Source organism: Crocodylus porosus, unplaced genomic scaffold (genome assembly GCF_001723895.1).
Source record: "Crocodylus porosus isolate Cpor-Errol unplaced genomic scaffold, CroPor_comp1, whole genome shotgun sequence".
NCBI classification, from domain to species: Eukaryota; Metazoa; Chordata; order Crocodylia; family Crocodylidae; genus Crocodylus; species Crocodylus porosus.
Genome location: NW_017728931.1, coordinates 36559465 through 36577603, shown reverse-complemented (window position 1 = coordinate 36577603; position 18139 = coordinate 36559465). Strand labels below are relative to the sequence as shown.

The following is an 18139-nucleotide window of genomic DNA, read 5'->3' as shown; positions in this document are numbered from 1 at the left end:
AGCTCATAGGGCAAGAAGCAGAAAGTAGAGCCAAAGATTAGACAGGGAGCAGAAATCGGGGGAGAAGATGGGACACAGGAAGGGGACCAGGGAGGGTGCTGGGTTAATTTGTGGCATGCCTGCCAAAAAGGTTGGCCCCTATTGCTCTAGGGTTGAGGCACTCAACCCATTTGGCCCAAAAAGCCATGTCATCTGGCTCTCAGAGCTTCCCGTAGGTTTAAAAAATGTGGTGGCAGGGGAACAGGGCAGCCTTAATTGCTACTCCCCTGCTGCCAAATTTCTGGACCTTTGCAGGGCCCTGCAGGCTGGATGGGTACATGGGGCCTTGTGAGGCAGTGTGGGCCCCAGTTCGGGTGCTGGTCCTGTGGACTGGCACCATGCCACTCATTTGGCCCACAGAGCCAAAAGATTGAGCCCCACTGCTCTATGGCACCTCTAGTGCATGTGGTGCTTGGTTCCTGCAGTATTTGAAATGTCTTATTTTGCTATTGTGCAGATGAGGAAAGGGAAGGGTGATGCTGGATACAGGGTCTCTGTTCAGTAAAATAGTAGTTATCCTATGGTGTCCTGGGAAATTCATACCCTCAGTTCTTATTGTAGCACCTGCAAACCCCATTTATGGACTTGTTAAGGTTTTTGGCATAAGCCTAGCTCCTGGGAGATTTGGGATCTTGGTGATTTGGTTCAGTCTGTGCTGGCTGATTTATCAGGGAGACATTGCATAGTTTTTATAAAAGACAGACAGATGCAGCATTATAGAGATGGTGAGGTATTCCTCTGAATGCTGCACAGATAATGCATGAAGGGTATCTAGACTTGCTCTGGGTATTTTCCTGTTGTTTTAACTAGCTAGCTTGAAGGAGTACAGTCTACTCTCAGGAGTACAAAGCAGAGGGGAGAGGAGTGTGACAGGCTGCCAGAGCTTGGAAGGCTTGGGATGAATGCCTTCCTGGCAACACCAGTATAGAAACTGTCTGGCTTTGTCTGAAAGGTGTTATACAAATGAGCTGTGTGACCACATGGAGGCACTGCTGCTCTTTAGTGGTCCAGGCAGTGGGAAGCAGTGGAGGTGGCTGGCTGCAGCATTTTTGCCATGCTGTGTGGATGTCCTGCTTTCTTATTTAGGAACAAATGGCTCCCTTGCCCTGCCGTGGGACCTGTCCAAAGTGTTTAGAGACACTTCAGTTGCAGCCTGGGCTGTGATGGCTGTGGAACCTTAGTTCTGCTTGACCAAGCTCCCACTGCTGTGCATTGCAGTTGTGTCAGGCTTCACATGCAGTAATTAAGTTCTTTCTTTCTGCTTTACACTGATAGATTCATAGATGTTAGGGTTGGAAAGGACCTCAGTAAGTTATCGAGTCTGAGCCCCTGCCCTGGGCAGGAAAGAGCGCTGGGGTTAGATGACCGCAGCTAGGTGCTTGTCCAGTCTCCTCTTGACGACCGCCAAGGTAGGAGAGAGCACCACCTCCCTTGGATGCCATCTCCTTTCTAATGTCCAACCTAAATCTGCTGTCTGTCAGTTTGTGGCCATTGTTCCTAGTTACTCCAAGGGGTGCCTTAGTAAACAGAGCATCTCCTATTCCCTGCTGCCCTCCCCTGATGAATTTATAGGCAGCCATAAGATCACCTCTCAGCCTTCTCTTACAAAGGCTGAAGAGATCTAGGTCCCTCAGTCTCTCCTCGTGGGGCCTTACCTGCAGGCCTCTGAACATACGAGTGGCCTTCCTTTGAACCCTCTCAAGATTCTCTGCATCGCTTCTGAAGTGCGGCACCCAAAACTGGACACAGTACTCCAACTATGGCCTGACCAGTGCCGCATAGAGGGGGAGCATAACCTTCCTGCACCTGTTTGTCATGCATCTACTAATGCATGATAAAGTGCGGTTAGTCTTGTTGATCACTTTGTCACACTGATGACTCATGTTCCTCTTGGAGTCAGCTATGACTCCAAGATCCCTTTTAGCTGCTGTGCTGCTGAGAAGGTCACCCCCCGGCCTGCAAGTGTGTTGGTGGTTCTTTTTTGACCAGGTGCAGCACTTCACACTTGTCTTTGTTGAACCGCATTCTATTTCATTCTGCACATTTTTCCAACCTGTCCAGATCCGACTGGATCCATTCCCTACCCTCTGGTGTGTTAACTTTGCCCCATAATTTGGTATCATCTGTGAACCTGGAAAGGGTGCTCTCCATGCCTTCATCCAAGTCACTGATGAAGACATTGAATAGCACCGGTCCAAGGACCAAGCCTTGCGGGACTCCGCTGCCCACATCTTTCCAGGTTGATATCGACCCGTCCACCACCACTCTAAGCCAATTGCTATCCATCTGACCGCGTAATTGTCTACATCACAGCCTGTCAGTTTATTTACAAGAACAGAATGTGATACTGTATTGAAGGCCTTCTTAAAGTCTACGTAGATGACATCTACCTTGACTCCTGTGTCTAAGCATTTTGTGACTTGTTCCTAAAAAGAAATAAGGTTACTCAGGCAGGATCTACCTGCAATGAATCCATGCTGATTTCCTTTCAGCATTTTTTCCCCTGCTGGGCTTCCACAAATGTGATCCTTAATGATTTTTTCCAGAATCTTCCCAAGGATAGAGGTGAGACTGACTGGCCAATAGTTTCCCAGTTCCTCCCTCCTCCCCGTCTTGAAAATAGGGGCCACATTGGCACTTTTCCAATCCTCTGGGACCTGACCAGAGCACCATGAGTGCTCGAACAGCTGTGCCAGCAGCTCTGATATGACACTGGCCAATTCCTTCAGCACCCTTGGATGAAGTTCATTTGGCCTGCTGATTTGAACACATCCAGCCCCTCCAAGTGTCCCTTCACGAAGTCTGCGCTAGCAGTTAGTGGGCTGGTGTCCCTCCTATGTCTTCCCTACACGATTCAGCATGCCCCCCTGCCATTGGTCCTCTTTCTTAGGCTCTTGGTCTGGCTCCTCTGCCTCCTCTTTGTTATCTTCCCCATCCACTGCACCTGGTCCCTCACACCTGTGCTGGTTGGAGCCTTGCCATGGGTCCTGCCCACATGCTAAGAGTGCTTGGGCTCTGCTGACTGTCCTTGGTTTATGGTTTATAGGTGGCTGATTTCCGAGAGCAGTTGCTGTCGTGTGCTGGCATTGATGCTGACAGGGTGGTGGAGTTCTCCTGTGGTAAGTGTCAGTGGAGGGCACCTGACTTCTCTGGAATGCTAGTTTTACTGCAGTGGTGTTCAGTGCCACTGACTTGGGCATTTCTTTCTAGTGACCAGAAAGAATATCTTGCCTGGAAGTTGTAGATTGTGGGAGCCAGATTCCTCTTCCCTTCTGGCTGAGTTGGATGTAGTGACCCTGACTAGCATTAGCCAGTAGAATAGGCTCTCTGGAAAAAAAGCTGGGGGCTGATTGTAACCATCTAAGGCTGATGTGACTCATGAGCTCTGAGGGCCTTGTGCTAAACCTGCTTAGACTTCTCCAGACCAAGAGATCAATGGGTAGTGGTGCCATTATGTGGTTGTGCCTTACAGTCTGGCTTTGTTTGAACAAAGCTTTGTTGCTGTCTGCTTGTTTGTCCACAGGTCATGTGATTCCTCCAGAAAACATTTTACCCATAATCCTCTGCAGTGGACCATCCAACCAGCAGCTAGAGTTCACATATCAGAAGAGAGACCAGCCTCAGATGGTCAGCATTTCTATTTTGTTCCTCCCTGGTTTTCTGTTTAATGCACATGGTTTGATGTTCCAAGGGGATAAAGGGAAGAATTCAGGAGCTTCAAGGGTAGGGCAGGGTTTGGGGATAATTAGCTCAATTAATCTATAATAATTCACGGTTCTTTACTTCCTGGGCCCACTGCCTCACCGGAAACCTCTTGCTCACAAGTCCATACTCAACAACACAACCTTCACATAGTCTGCAAAGGGTGCATTCACAATCCTTAAAGGGTCTCTCAGACCCTGACAGGGTGCCTCCCACTGTCTTGTTGCTTTTTTCCCACACTGCAGTCATCCTCCTCTTCCTCAGGGTGAATTCCCTGTCAATGGTATTGCTGCTTTCAATTTCACAGCCCTAGGTCTCTTCCCAGACCCCAAGAGTCCCTGGCCTGGCATTGTAGCTGCTGGCCAAGCAACCTTTCGACTGTCTGGCTCTGCTCTCTCTCTGTTTGGCTGTCTCTCTCCCTCATTCTCTGTTTCTCACTTTCTGTCACCAAATTCTCAGCTCTCAGTTCTCACTGGTTCCTTTCCGAGCCTAACTACCTGTCTCTTTGCATCTCTCGCTGTGTCCCCCTGGTAGAATTTCCTTTAGTTCCCTTCCCTGGGAGCCTTTTAGCTTCTTGTGGCTAGCCAGTCATTCACTTCAGCTGGTCCAGTCCTCTGAGGCAGCCCGCAATCAGTGTCTACTGCCTGCAGCGGGGCTGTAGCCTTTGCAAGCCACCAGAGCACTACAGTCCAATGTGTGCAGTCTGCTGCAGTCCTTTCTCAGCCACCCTGCTACAGGGGCGTTCCAAAAAAGTGCAGACTGGTAGGGAGGATCCCATTCAAGGGTTTCAGGAGCAGTCAGACTGCAAAGTGAAGCAAATGTGATTTACTTTCCAATGTGTAGGCACATCACAGAGCTCTATTCTGCTGTGATGTAGTCATACTGCTGTGGGAGTGACATGTTTTGGGTGTGTTACATGAGTGTCACAACAATGCAAGATTGTGGTGTGACAGCTGTGGAGAGTGATGTGCACTTAGTGCATGTGGTGACTATAAAAGTTTCTCCAGTCTTTGTCTTAGAGGAGGTAGTAGAAGTGTACCATCAGACTCCAGATCTAGTTGGTCCTTGTTGACTGCCAGCCGATATGGAGTTACCTCTGTCATTCCGCATGGACACATGCCCACTAGGAAATGGACCAACATCTCCCCACACAATTCATAAAGCTGCCTTTGCTTTGCAGCTACCACTCTGACTAGGGTTCACAAGGGGAGGCCAGGTAATGAAGCTGCATGTTCATTCCTGGCCCCTTGAGTCGGACAGTCCCTCTAGGGAGTTTTCTCAGAAGTAGTACATTTTACATGGATTTTTTTTTTTAAATCTGGAAGTAGCCATTGGGGGTGTGTTACAGCTTGTCAGTGAGAATTGCATGTCCTCTGGCAGGGGTGGGACTCTGGGATTAGACTTGTATTTACTGGAGCTTGCACTGAGTGTGATGTGGTCATTCTTCTCTCTCAGATGGATGAGGCAGGTCGAATCCTTTGTAACCTGTGCAATGTGGTCCCTGGTGGCGTGGTGTGCTTCTTTCCTTCCTATGAGTACGAGAAGCAGGTGTACACGCACTGGGAAGGAACAGGGCTTCTCACCCGGTTGGCTACTAAGAAGAAGGTAATTGTGATGCTGGGGGCGGTTAGTACTTTAAATGGAGGTTTCAAAAGTCAAACAATTATCTGCACATTACAGGCCTGCCTCTTGGAGTTGTTCTCATACCCTGCACAGCGGAGCGGAGCGGATGTTTATCTAGCCAATCCCTCCAGTAATGAATAAATGATACTTCCCGGGCGGCTGATCACTGAGCTGGGATCTAAATTAGATTAAATGCTGCTGTATGGCTTCTGTGAGCGCTGATACCTTGCAGTGGTCATGTGGGGAGACAGCACTTGCCCTTAGTTGCCAGCCAACAGTGCTGCCCAATTCCCTTGCTGGGAGAGGCAGGTTCAGTTTTTACAGGGGATTTGCTTTTGCCAGACTTGGCTGTGCATCCCCTGAACAGGGAATAGTGTGATTGTCTTAGGCTCAGTTGTACATCACCAATTATGTAAGTTTGTAGCCTTCCATGGAATCTCTTGGGAGGAGGTATGGATTATCTGGGTCGAGTGTGGGGCAGATAACTGAAATTTGGAGTTCTAGTCCTGATTGTGTGTTACCTCTATCAAAGCATGTGATATTTGTGGTTCTCTTCTGTAAAATGATGGTGATGCTTGCCTACATCATTCAACTATGTGAAGTGTTCTGAGATCCTCAAAAGTAAGATGCAAAGCACTTAGTATGCAGCCACTGGAGAAGGTTTAGATTACACATCTGTCTTAGGCAGTGTTTAAGATGTGTTATAGAAGGAAGGAATAGATACAACAGTGGTTACCTGTCCTGCCCTACATTGTTCTCCAAGCTGTCCTAAGCTTTCCCTGTGCTGCTTGGGTGGAGGCAGGGACCCAGCAGAACTTGATTATGGAAGTTCATACTCTCTTTAGGTTGTGTTGAAATGTGGTGAGGCTTTTGTAGGGTAAATGTTGCTCTTGAAATTACTGTCTAGGTTTGGAGGAACCAATCAACTTCACACTGCTTTGGCTTAGACACGTTGACATGCAGGCTGGGTGCTAGCTCCTCTTCCGTTGATGCACCAGGACTGCATGGCCAATTCTATTCCTCTGCTGGTTACTGTAACCCCACAGTATCTTTTGAAATGACTTTAATGGGGACCAAATGGTTTTCTTGGCATCTTGGAAGAGTTATATGACATTTGTGCAACCTTCTGTGTTTTGAAACTTTGGGAACTGCTCTTGCAGCTCTCAGCAAATTAGATTGGAGTTTTTAAAGTGCTTTGATAGGAAACGTAAATGTCTTTGAGCTTTCTACACACACAAACATCACATCACAGAATGAGATCAGAGTTGTCTTCTATATGACTAGTAATATTACAGCTGTATTGCATACGATCGTGTAGAGCGCTTTATTTAAATTGCCGATGTTAATGTTTTAAGTACTCCATCTTAATCTTGTTTTTTATTTGCAATTACAGTTATTTTTCTAATGAAAGACCTGATTCTCATTGGAGGAAGCATATTTAAGCAGCTTTCTCACTTAACATACATTTATTCAGATTCTTAATTTTAGTATTTTTTTATTATTTGTGATTTATGTGGAGTTGGACTTTGATGGAAATTGAAACTCAATTAAACATACAAACTCAGTATTTTAAAATTGTTTAATAAGAAAACAGTTCATCAAACCATGGTTTGCATTGAAAAGGAAACAAAGGAAGCATTATCTGTAATCAGTGAATAGTGTTTCTAGCACTATGTCCTTCAAGATTTTAAAGCTAGTAAATCTCATCCTCCCTTACCTCATTTTTATCATAGATTTTGTGAGGAAAACAGGCTCTCCTGCTTTTCAGCTCCTAGTCAGGATTTCAACTTTGAATTAAGTAATCAGATAAACTGAAATCAAGGGAAAACTCTCTTTGCCACCAGTAGAAAAGACTACTGCTAATTTAGCACATCAACAAACTCTACTTCCAGATACTCTAGGGGCACTTCTCTACACTCCACAAACACTAGGGTCTAAGGGTAAGGATCCAGGCTAATGCTTCTATAACTGGAAATGTCCCTAGATGTGCTGATGGTCACTGCTGCTGCTTCCGTGGTAGATTTGCGAGGTCATGTGGCTGCTGAGCAGTGTGATACAAGCCTGCAGTGCTTATCTGGCAGGGCAAAGGATGGGTCACACAGCAATATGCCCTCTGCTGGTGTTTCATTTGGTTTTGTGCTGGTGCTGGTTAAGTCAAGTCCTACCTGTTAGCTTTTTGCATCTTTTTACTGCAATGAATGCCTTGTGCTCTTGACAGATATTTCAAGAGCCCAAGAGAGCAAACCAGGTGGAGCAGGTGCTGGCAGAATATGCCAAGTGCATTAAGGTAAGCAGAGCGGGCAAGGAGCTGGAGATAAAATACCCCACAATGCAACAGCATCGCTAACATGGGTCATGTGGACTGTTGGCAGGGGCTGTGCTCTGGCTAAGGCATGGCAATTTGCTATGCTATTGATGCACAGGAGTTTCTGCCTTGGTTTCTAAGGAGTCCTTGGGTTTATTCACACAGCGCTGCAGCCAAGTGGGAGGCCACATGACAGGGGCCCTGCTGTTTTCTGTGGTTGGAGGGAAAATGAGTGAGGGAATCAATTTCTCTGATGACCTGGGAAGGTAAGTGCATGCCTTGTTTGCTGCACAGCCTAGAAGGTAGTATCTGAACAGAAGGCTCTAGTGCTACATTTGCTTGATCCCCTAAGCTGAGCAGGAAGGAGTCTAGTCAGCATGCAGGTGGGAGACCTGCAAGTAGCCTCCCCCCTCGGGATCTGTAGGCAGTGGTGTGATTGTTGGGCTAAAATCAGTGTACCCAGCTTGGTGTTGGAAAGCACCGTCTTGCGGAAGGAGCCTTGCAGCCACAGCATAAACCTGAGAGACCTGCCTGTCTGTGGTCATTATATTCCCAGAGTGCTTTTTATGAGGATAATGCTGTAGGCTTGCTGTGGTAGACTGATCCCCGCACTCTCCCTCTGGGTTCCCTCTGCAGTTTTCGGTTGTCAAACCGCTGCTCTTTATTGTTGTCTGTAGCTCCAGAGTTCACTGCATTTCAGAGACAGTGACGTGAACCTTCTAATTAGCTTGCATATCGGTTTGTTTTGGTGAGGCACTAATACTCCTACTGAAGGGTGCTTCCCTTTCTCTTTCCAGATGTGTGGTTATGGTGGGCATGCCATACCCCAACATCAAGTCTCCAGAGCTTCAGGAGAAAATGGCTTGGCTTGATAAAACCATGGTAATAGTAAGCCACTGGGAGCCCATCTCAGCTGGTTCACTTGCTCACCTCTTACTGTCAAATGCCTCTCTCACAAAGAACAACTGCTTTCACACAGATTTTTCTTTCAGTGATTTTGCCTATTTCCTGTGCCCACTTCTGTCATTGGGACCATGACACGTTTCCTTCACTCTTGCTCATGATGCTCTGTAGGTGAAAGTAGGCTGGGTGGGGCTAGACCCTAGCAGAGAGCTTGTTAGGAATAGCTGATGCAACAAGCTCCAGGGGGATATGGTGGTTGTGGCCCAAGAGATGTTTATTTAAATGAACTGGCAGGGCAGCACTGCATTCCAGGATCACCGTCCTCTTTCTAACTCAGTGATTCCTGCTTGTTGCCTGCTATAGACTGCATTCTGGAAAGCTAGGGACCTGGTAATCTATCACTGACGGTGGTTACCTCCTTCAGATGCCCTTGAGCTGGCTTGTTTTGAAGTCACCTTCTCTCACTCCCTTTCTCCTTACAGTGGCCTGTCTGCTGCTGCTGCTGTGGTCACACTTCAGCTGTGTGGACCTGACCGTCTGGTCATTACATTCCCAGTGCTTTTATGAGGATGATGCTGTTAGACTTGCTGTGGTAGACTAATCCCCACTCTCCCCACCTGGATTCTTTCTGCAGATAAACTCCCATTTCCTTTTAGTAGCCTTCCTCTGTCCCCAGCAGCTGAGGACAGCTTGGCAGCACCATTCCCTAAGTCAGCCAGTCAGTGATAAAGAACACCTACCCCTCTGCCTGTCTTCTGTACTGAGCTAGAACTCTTTGTTTGAAATGCATGTCTTCTACTCAGTCTTACTTATTTCTCCCCTAGCCAAAAACTGCTGGTCAGGCACCTAGCAGAATGCTGATTGAAAATCTATGCATGAAAGCAGTAAATCAGTCAATAGGTAAGAATTCATCTGTCTAGGAACTGGGTGGGGGGACCGGGATGGAAGAGCAGGCAGGGAAGTGGAGGAGCAGTAGTGGGCCAAGAGGGGCAGCAGGAAGACTTTTTGTGGCACCTGGAGAATAAATACTTGGAAGCTGGATCAAGGTTCAACACAATTAGGGGGCTCCAGCTATTACCGCCCAGCTTAGAAGATTCTTGTTCAGAGTAGTTTTGCTGATTCTGTGTCTGTTTCTGTGTGAGAGAGAGAGAGACTAGAGCCCTGAGAAATGATGGAACTGAGGTTGCTTTATTGTCTGTTCAGGGAGAGCTATTCGCCATCAGAAAGACTTTGCAAGCATCCTGCTTCTAGATCACAGGTATGCTCGCCCTGCTGTCTTCAATAAATTACCTCAGTGGATCAAGGAAAGAACACTAATCAAGACTGGCTTTGGACAAGCATTTGCAGAATTAAGGAAGGTGAGCGTCACTTCCTCTCAATGCACCTTACATATGGAAACTCCTACTAAAGACCCATTTCCCTTTATGCACTCATCTTCCCCATGAGAAGCTTGCTCAGTGACCACCCTAGCAGATATCTTAATGTGCCTACTTAGCCTCTCCCTAGCTGCACAGAAGATAAACCTCCTTTAGGTACTGCACAGTTATGATTAGGAATGAACAATGGTCTCTTGGTTGTCTTTCTTCCTAGTTCCATCGAGAGAAGTCATGTTATAGGCCAGCATCTTCCTGAGGGGAGATTAAATGCTTCCTGCTTGTGAACCAGACAGAAAACCACAGTTTGTCATCCCTGCAGAACCAGAAGCAGTTGGAAGGCTCCACAGTTGTACATGTTTTACTAATCTACTCTTTCCTGTTTGACATCAGTTCATTCACTATTCTTCTGGGCTGGAGAGAGTGCCTTGGTACAGCTGGCTGCCTCCACAAGGCAGCAGTGTGGTAGGGAAGAACCTTCTTCTCCTCCAGCTAGACACTGAGGGAAATGGGGATAGAAGCAAATGCGCCATCAACTTTTGCTATCACTTGGTGGTACGTTGCTGGGTTCTTTAGTATCTGTGTTTGTTCCATAGTGTTTTGTAGTTTCAGGTTATGATTTAAATAAACATCTTCACTGAACCCAAAGCTGTGAATGCCGAGTCACTTACTCCCTACGCTTTCCAGCACTCAGGTTGGGGAAGAGCAAAGATGCACCATACATGAAATGTGGAGGTCCTATTAGTGACCAGGAGAGGGGGTTGAGAGAGTCTGTAACTAGCTAACCAATCCACTCATAGGTGCTTATGCTGGTGAATGCAGTGTGTAACTTAGCAGCTTATGATGGGAAGCTGCATACAGCTGCACGTTTATAACCGACAAGGGACTGAACAGCAAGAAAATGACTTTGCCATCTCTGCTTTTTAAGTACTTTTGACTATTAGCTTTACCCCTGGAGGAACTACTTTTAATAAATCCTAGAGAAAAGCAACATTCTCTGGTATCACTGTTAATAATGCTGAGCCTTGATAGAGCCCTCAGCTGTTACGGAGAATAAAGGGAGGTGGGGAACTGGAAAGACTGGGCCATTATTACTAAAGGGCACAACTGGAAAGCTGGAGTTCTGGATCCAAATCCTTCTACATATGCTAACATTGAAATGTTGGAGAGCGGTTAGAAATCCTGGGGCCTAAAAAAGTCCAAGCATGGCTGGCACCTGGCTCTACTACTTTGTTTGCTAGCTGAAGGAACATTTTTCTAGATTACACAATTGTTCAGACACAGCTAGCCATCATCACTTTGCTCTTGCAAGGTAGGTGTAAAGCATTCACCATCTGAGTACAGTGCCTTCAAGCTAGTGTGGACAAAGTGTAGAGCTGAAGCATAGCTCTAGGCATGCCTCACTATTCCACAAGGGAGTAAGTGAGCTCTGCTTTATGGACTGAGTATATCAGGCAGTCAGAAAACACTGCATCATTTATTTTGTTTTCCTTTGATCACACTACTTTCTCTGCAAGCAGCCCCTCCAGCTGTTCAACTTTACCTCTGCCTTTCCTGCAAACCACATTCATGCAGCTTATAGATGAGAAAGGGTAGCTCAAACATGACAATGCAGAGAGGGTAAATTTAGTTTAAACCCCTTTCTTTATTTGCACACCAGAATAAATGAAAAGCAAGGAAGGGGCTGCCCCCTCTTAGCTTTGTTATGAACCAGGTCAGAGGCAGTGCAGGGGCTGCAGCTAGAAAAACCTACACCTGTCACGCTGTAGCTCACAGAAAAGTTCAGAGGTGAGGAAGCCCTTGAACTACTCTTGCCCTTCTATACAGCAAAAGAGGATACCCCATCTTAAGGTTTATGCAAGTGTATTAAATCTTTTATAGGCTTGGTTTTTCAGGAGCTGGACTCTACCTTCCCCTACAGCATAGTGTTCAGGCAAACCCAGCTCTGAAGTGGGCACAAAGTGAAGATTGAGCCAGTACAGTGAGGAACTCTACGTCCCATCTAATTAGCCCCAGAGGGAGAAACAGCTGCTCATTAGAAGTTATCTGTAGACACTTTACTGTAGTTACTTCATCCTTTTCTACCCCTATTCCAGCTTTCAGACTCTTGCCTAAGCTCTGAGAAAACCCTCAGGTGTACTGTACCTGGCCCACTTAGCACCTCCAGTCTCTCTGCCTTGGCTAGACTAGTCTAGAAAATGCATGCTGTTCACTAGCTCTGCCAAAGAGCCTAATGGTGGACAGCTGGGCTTTCCCTGAAAATATTAATTAAGAGCACTCCACTCATCTTGAGTAGAATAGAGAAGAGGCTGCTGTGCATTTGTTCCTGGAGTTATGGTATGATGCATGTAGAAACCATTTGCACTAATAGGAAAGAACAGCCATAGCTCCACTGCAGTTAGTTGGTTTCATAGTAGCTACTTCTGTGCTGCTGCTTTCTGTTTGACCCACTTTAGGACTGGGTGGTTTCAAATCCCACACATTCCCATCTATTCCCAGAACTCACACGCAAGAGCATCCAGGCAAACAAGCGGCTGTCAGCAAGGGGCATGGAAAGGCAAGGGCTGTTTTGCAAGCACAGCTTTTGCAGCAAATTGGCATGTATCACATTCAGAAAGACTGAAGGCCCCTTAATAGGGAGAGATGTTCATTCTGCTTCTTGAGCATCAGCAGCACGACAGCCCTCGAGCTACAGCGGGGTTTATTGAGCAGCAGCAATGGCTGAGATGAAATGTATGATTTGGGGTGGGGAAAGCAAACAGCAGAAGTAATACTCATTGATAACTATATTCAGCAAGGGTTAGAGAGGAGCAGGAACTAAGAAGAAATGACAGGGTCCTTCTGCCAATCCAGTGCCCACCCTCCAGAGGATATTTCCACAAGCTGGTCCATCTGAGGTGCTTAGCTCAGTGGTGGCCGATTTACTGATGAGTAACAGGAAATCAATCCAGGGCCTGAGGCTGCCACCATTTATGACTCCCAGTCATCTTCATCCTCACCAGGAGGCTGCTGTGGGGGCGGGAGGGGTGGTATCGTGTCTGACACACGTGCAAAGGCATTGGCAGGGCCCCCTGGAGCATCAGCATTTCCTGCAGCTGCCGGCCCCTTACCCGAAATGCCTGGGGGGGAAGAACAGCAAGATAAGTGACACGAGGTTTAGCTGAGCTAGGAGGAGGAGAGCCAGAGCATCTTTGTGACCCGTACTACACAGAACTACTGCTGCCTCATCACCTCAGTGACCCAGGTGAACAGAAGTGCAAACAATATTAACCCAGCTGTGCTGGAGCAGATAGACTCATTTAACAAGCCCCTGGGTGAAGTGGCAGTTCTTGCCTGCAATTTGCAGAGCAGCCCCAGCTCTAGGAACAGGCAACTCCAAAATGCTTCCTCCTGGAGAGATCTTAAACCCTCTGCCCAGCCCCTCCTCTGTAAAGAGCAGGGACAGCAGTGCTCCCCCACTGAGTGTTCAGTACAATCCATGCCACCAATGCTCAGGCCTCACACACACCACAGCATCCCACTGCAGCAGCAGCCTGATGTAGGGGAAAAACTGCGGTCAGAAACAGTACATTTCCCTCTGCTCTGCTAAAGCAACCCCCTCCCTGAAGTCTGGCCTACGGAGGCATTGATTGGTGCAAAAACATTAATCTAAATGGCCTGCTGAACTAAGTCATCCCTCCATTTTAACTGCTACAGTAGCCACTCAGTCATTGCTGCTGCATTAAGACTAGGGAAATCAGCCTGTTGCCCCTTTCCAGAGGTAGGAAAAATACATTGCCCACCCCTCCTCCCATGGAACAGTACCTTTGCGCCTCAGCACCAGTTTGTTGAAGAGGTCTGACATCAAGTCCCCACCTTGTCCCGTAGCTCTCACTGAAACAGCAAAAAACCCCATGGATGAGGCTGGGGAGACTGAACCCTTGTTCTGCTACTTCTGGTACATGCTACAGCTAAGGGACTAATGGCAGGTTTTAAAGCTTGCACACAAGCTCCCCTGCCTGGATCAGAGCCTCCCACCCTTTACCTGCCTCAACTGGAATATAGTATGGTACTGTAGGGTACATTTGAGCTGCCTGGCAGAATAGCAGGACACAATAAAGACCAGGACTAACCTTGCACTGAGATCCTGCCATTAGCAGTACTGCTTTCAGATGAAATCCTTGCCCCTCATTTCAGTCAGGGTACAAGGTCTCAGCACCCCAGCCCTTCCACGGAAACCAGCGTGGAGCAACTCAGAGGGAAGAAAATGCTAGTATTTGAGCAGGCTGGCTGGAACTGAAGCAAGTCAGTCCACTGAACACAACCCACTCACGTCCTAGCACCTCTACTGGCCTCCCGAGACAGCCAGCCCTGAACTACCTTTAGTGCAAGTTCATGTGAAACTCTTCAACTGCTGCCATCCTAGGGAGAATCCCCACTATGGAGCTCTAATGCACTTCTACAAGCGAGGGGTTAACAAGTTCACAGAGCTGCATCCAAACGTAAAACAGACTCCCCAGCACGTGGGGAGAGATGCAGTCCCTCTATTTTGAGTTCCTACAGGCTGCTGGGACCATGGGATGCCTGGCACATGGCTTTGTGTCGCCGCATTTGCAGAGGTTCCTTTCACTTTTGTACCCCTGATGCCTCCGTGAATATCTAGCTGGGGAGGGGAAGCGAGGGCTCCCACCAGTGTGCAGGCACCCAGGTACCTTGCTCTTGCTCCTTCTGCTTCTTCTTCTCCAGCTTTCTCTCCTTGACACTCCGTAGATTGGCTTTTCCAATGCCCCCAGCCTGACGGATGGACTCCAGAAGAGTGGCCCGACCAGTTGAGGGGTTCACAACTTCCTTTGGAGCCCCCTGGACTGCAGCTGCAGCGAGAGGAAGAACAGGTGTCTGACTACAGGAATGGATGCCACCTATGCCGTAAGAGTCCAAGGTTTCTGATCCCAAGCTAGTCAGAAACTATCCTCCATCAGCTGCAACATGCAACTCGGCCTGCTCTTTTGGGGCTGTCTGAACTAAGCCACAGGCTGCAGGTAGCCCATGCCTGTATGGAGCAGCATCTCCCGTTTGTAGAATGAGGAACTGGAGAGAGAAACCCCTAGCCAGAGAAAACCATAGGAAAATCTGTCCCAGATGCCTCTCTCCTTACCTGCAGGCACTGTACTGCTGCTTTCCTCGCTTGCTGCCTTGGGTGATTTGGAAAGGGCTGTAGGCTGGGGCAGAGGAGGTGGAGGGGGTGCAGTAGCTGGCATAACAGGAGGTGGGGGAGGAGGCGGAGGAGGTGGTGGGGGTGGGGGCATAAGCACGCCATCCTGGAGATCTGAAAAGACAGAGTCACAAAGGGACATTCAACCCTTAATTCACTGCCCACAGTCTGAGTCCTCCTTACACCACAGGGCTTGGTAGTAAAACAAGTAACAATCCTCAGTATTTGGAAGGGCAGATGAAATGCCCTCTGCCACGATTAGGCAGGATCAGTTCTATTCTTGCAATGGGGAAAGCCAAGACCAGCCATTTTCATGTCTGCTGTTCTCAGCAAGCAGAGCGCGGAGTTTCTCAGCAAGGCCAATCTCAGGTTCTGATGAAACACAAGCCCCTGCAAGCACCTCCCGTCCTGACAGTGCCAGAAAGCTGGGCTACTATTCTGTGCATCGGGCCATGAAGTGAAAGGCATGGAGGCCTGCTCAGCCTTGGTGAGCAAATCACAGGGCTTTGCCCAAACACTTGAGGTTGCATAGGGAAGTCAAAGACCCTTGCAGCTAAATCCAGCTGGAGCCTCTTTAACAAGGGACTCCAGTTCTTCCCCACAGTGCAGTACTAGGAAGAAGTCAGTACCCTCTTCCAGAGCTTGTACTGAGGCCTGCGGTATGTTCCTATTCCCAATTTGCTCATCGCTCCTTTCCACCGAGAACCCCTCTATCTCTGCATCCCTGTGCCCCCAAAGTCCCCCACAGATAAAGGGGGATAAAGGAGCACAAATACCTGGCTGGAAAGCCCCTGTTGACTCTGTACTGAACGTGGGTAGCTCTGGAATTGCGCTGCTGGGGGCTGAGGGTGCGATGCCAGGCCCCAGGTCTGCACTGTACATGAGATCAGCCGCAATGCCAGGCAGATCAGGCAGGTAGGAAGGCACATCTATCTCAGGCACCTGCCCCAGATCAGGGACGTAGAAGTAATTTTCAGCTACCTGAAAGACACAGAGTAAGAGCTGGGTAGCTAGAGTCACTCTGCCCCTAAGGAGGCCAGTGACTCAGCATGCAGAGTTCCCAGGGGCTGTAGAGCTGTTTTGGCAAATCTTACTTTTACCGAAGTCCTACTGCTGGTCACACCAGCACTTTATCCATTCACATAGCTACACGTCCACCCTAAGGTGACACTGAGCTTCTCTACTGAAGAATGTCTGCGGAAGGAAAGTGGGCTTGTGCCCTTCTGGGCTTCCTTCTGGTGAACAAGGACCTGAAGATAGGCTTGTAGGTTCCCTTCCACCACCAAGGGCTCTTGATCCCCCATATTTATTGTTTATATTACAGAATCTGATCCTGCCTAGCCTAGTAGACTATGATGACTAGCTAGCTCATGAAATGATGGCCCACGACAGCCAAACTCCTGTCATATTCATGGGTACAAGCAAAACCATCAAACTTCATGACCACCATGGGCATCTCTCCTGTACAGAAATGGTGCTTCTTTACATGCCTGCTAACCAAACCCTTCCACAGTTCAGGCTGAGAGGAGATAGGCAAGTGCAGGAGATGTAATATCATGGGAAAAGGTGCAGAGACACTGTACACTGCTCTACCTTCACACAATCTAGAGCAGTGATTCTCAACCAGCGTGCAATGGCACCCTGGGGTGCTTTGAGACCCTTTTAGGGGTGCCATTGAATGTTATCCCTGTGAGATGTGCAAACATGATCACTAGGGTAATCTCAGAAATTTCAAATAGGAATCCATACTAGTAAAACCATTCTGACCTGTTGCGGTCTCTCTCAGCTCTCTGCAATATAAGAATTGTTCTATTATTTTTCTGTAGTCAAATATTGAGTGAAACTAAGAACTGTCACTTTCCAAGGGATGCTGCCTTGAGTCTAAAAAGTTTGAGAACCACTCTAGAGCCTTCAAGGATTAAGTGTGTTGTCTCACCAATCAAGACCAGCAAGGTCTTTACACACTGAAATCCGAGTGAGGTTATCAAGGCGAGCAAAATACTCTACTGTCCACCAGGAACCTCCTAGCCTTCAAGATCCATCATCTGGGTCATTCTTGCACCAGTTTCTGCTTTCATAACACCTACCTCCCTCTCTCTGCATCTCACCTGTTGATCCAACTGCCCTCTTTTGGTAATAGACAGAGGTGCATCAAAGAGCTTCTCCTCCATCTCAGTTTCCAGAGCAACATGGGTCTTGGTCACAGCTCCTGCCAGAGGGTCCAGGAAGACATACTTCTTATACCTGGGAATGGAGAAAATCCCAGCAATTTCAGCTCAAAGGCAAGAACCAAGTCAAGTCCTTCAACCCAGAAGCTGGGACAAGGCTTTGGTAGAGATTGGCTTTATCATGTTTGAAATCAATTAAACACTACACTCAGTCACACCAGTCTAGTGCTTCAGCCTACTTCTCCTTCACCTCCACTGCCAGGACCCAGCATTTCCCCACCAGGGCTGCAGATTGTGCATCCTATCACTACCCCCAGATCCCCCCACAAGTTTCTCTCCCCATTTACCGCTATCTTCATGCGACATCTGAAGCAGGGCATCAGCATCTGCTGGAAACAGTTTGAAAGGCAGGAAGAAAAGCAGGACAGGAGAAAAAAAATCAAAAAGCTCAAGGAGGAGAGGAGCAATCAGGAGGAAGGAATGACTGTTGAAAGCAGTGGAGAGATCAAAGGACAGGCATCCAGCAGAGACCCCTAGACTTGGCCAGAAGAAGGCATCAGGGAGAAACAGGGAAGGGATTGCAAGGGTGTGACTCTTAAGGGGATATAAGCATCATATCCATTCAATGAGCTTAAAGGGAGAAGGGGATGTAGCTGGGGAGATAGTGGAACAAAGAAAAACAGAATAAACAATGATGCCAACAGAATAAAAGGACAGAAAAGGTTCAGTACAATCTGAAGGCAGAAAAGTCAGAGGAGCTGAATATAGGGACCAGGTGGCTGGTCAGAAGATGACAGTAGCAAACACTTCCTTTTCAGAGCAGCATGTGATCAGT

The 18139-nt window shown here is 47.8% G+C and overlaps 2 protein-coding genes across 8 annotated transcripts in view; one reads left to right on the top strand and one right to left on the bottom strand.

Annotated features, from left to right (window-relative positions):
- DDX11 (DEAD/H-box helicase 11) overlaps positions 1-10593 on the top strand; it is a 32568-nt gene extending 21975 nt beyond the window's left edge. For 3 of the 6 annotated variants that reach the window (XM_019544603.1, XM_019544602.1, XM_019544601.1), the window contains exons 18-26: positions 3086-3158; positions 3563-3666; positions 5197-5346; positions 7583-7651; positions 7835-7935; positions 8467-8551; positions 9397-9472; positions 9776-9930; positions 10163-10593. In XM_019544603.1, the coding sequence (XP_019400148.1) occupies positions 3086-3158; positions 3563-3666; positions 5197-5346; positions 7583-7651; positions 7835-7935; positions 8467-8551; positions 9397-9472; positions 9776-9930; positions 10163-10204 (855 nt within the window). In that variant the 3' untranslated portion in view covers positions 10205-10593. Of the gene's footprint in view, positions 1-3085; positions 3159-3562; positions 3667-5196; positions 5347-7582; positions 7652-7834; positions 7936-8466; positions 8552-9396; positions 9473-9775 lie in introns of all 6 variants that reach the window. The other 3 variants (XM_019544600.1, XM_019544599.1, XM_019544597.1) reach the window with 1 other exon arrangement.
- Positions 10594-11406: 813 nt separating this feature from the next.
- The window catches only part of WASHC1 (WASH complex subunit 1), a 62308-nt gene continuing 55575 nt past the window's right edge, over positions 11407-18139 (bottom strand). For both annotated transcript variants that reach the window (XM_019544605.1, XM_019544604.1), the window contains 6 exons: positions 17245-17380; positions 15913-16117; positions 15080-15250; positions 14637-14795; positions 13750-13818; positions 11407-13064 (listed from right to left, as the gene is read on the bottom strand). In XM_019544605.1, coding sequence (XP_019400150.1) covers positions 12916-13064; positions 13750-13818; positions 14637-14795; positions 15080-15250; positions 15913-16117; positions 17245-17380 — 889 coding nt within the window. In that variant the 3' untranslated portion in view covers positions 11407-12915. The remainder of the gene's footprint in view (positions 13065-13749; positions 13819-14636; positions 14796-15079; positions 15251-15912; positions 16118-17244; positions 17381-18139) is intronic.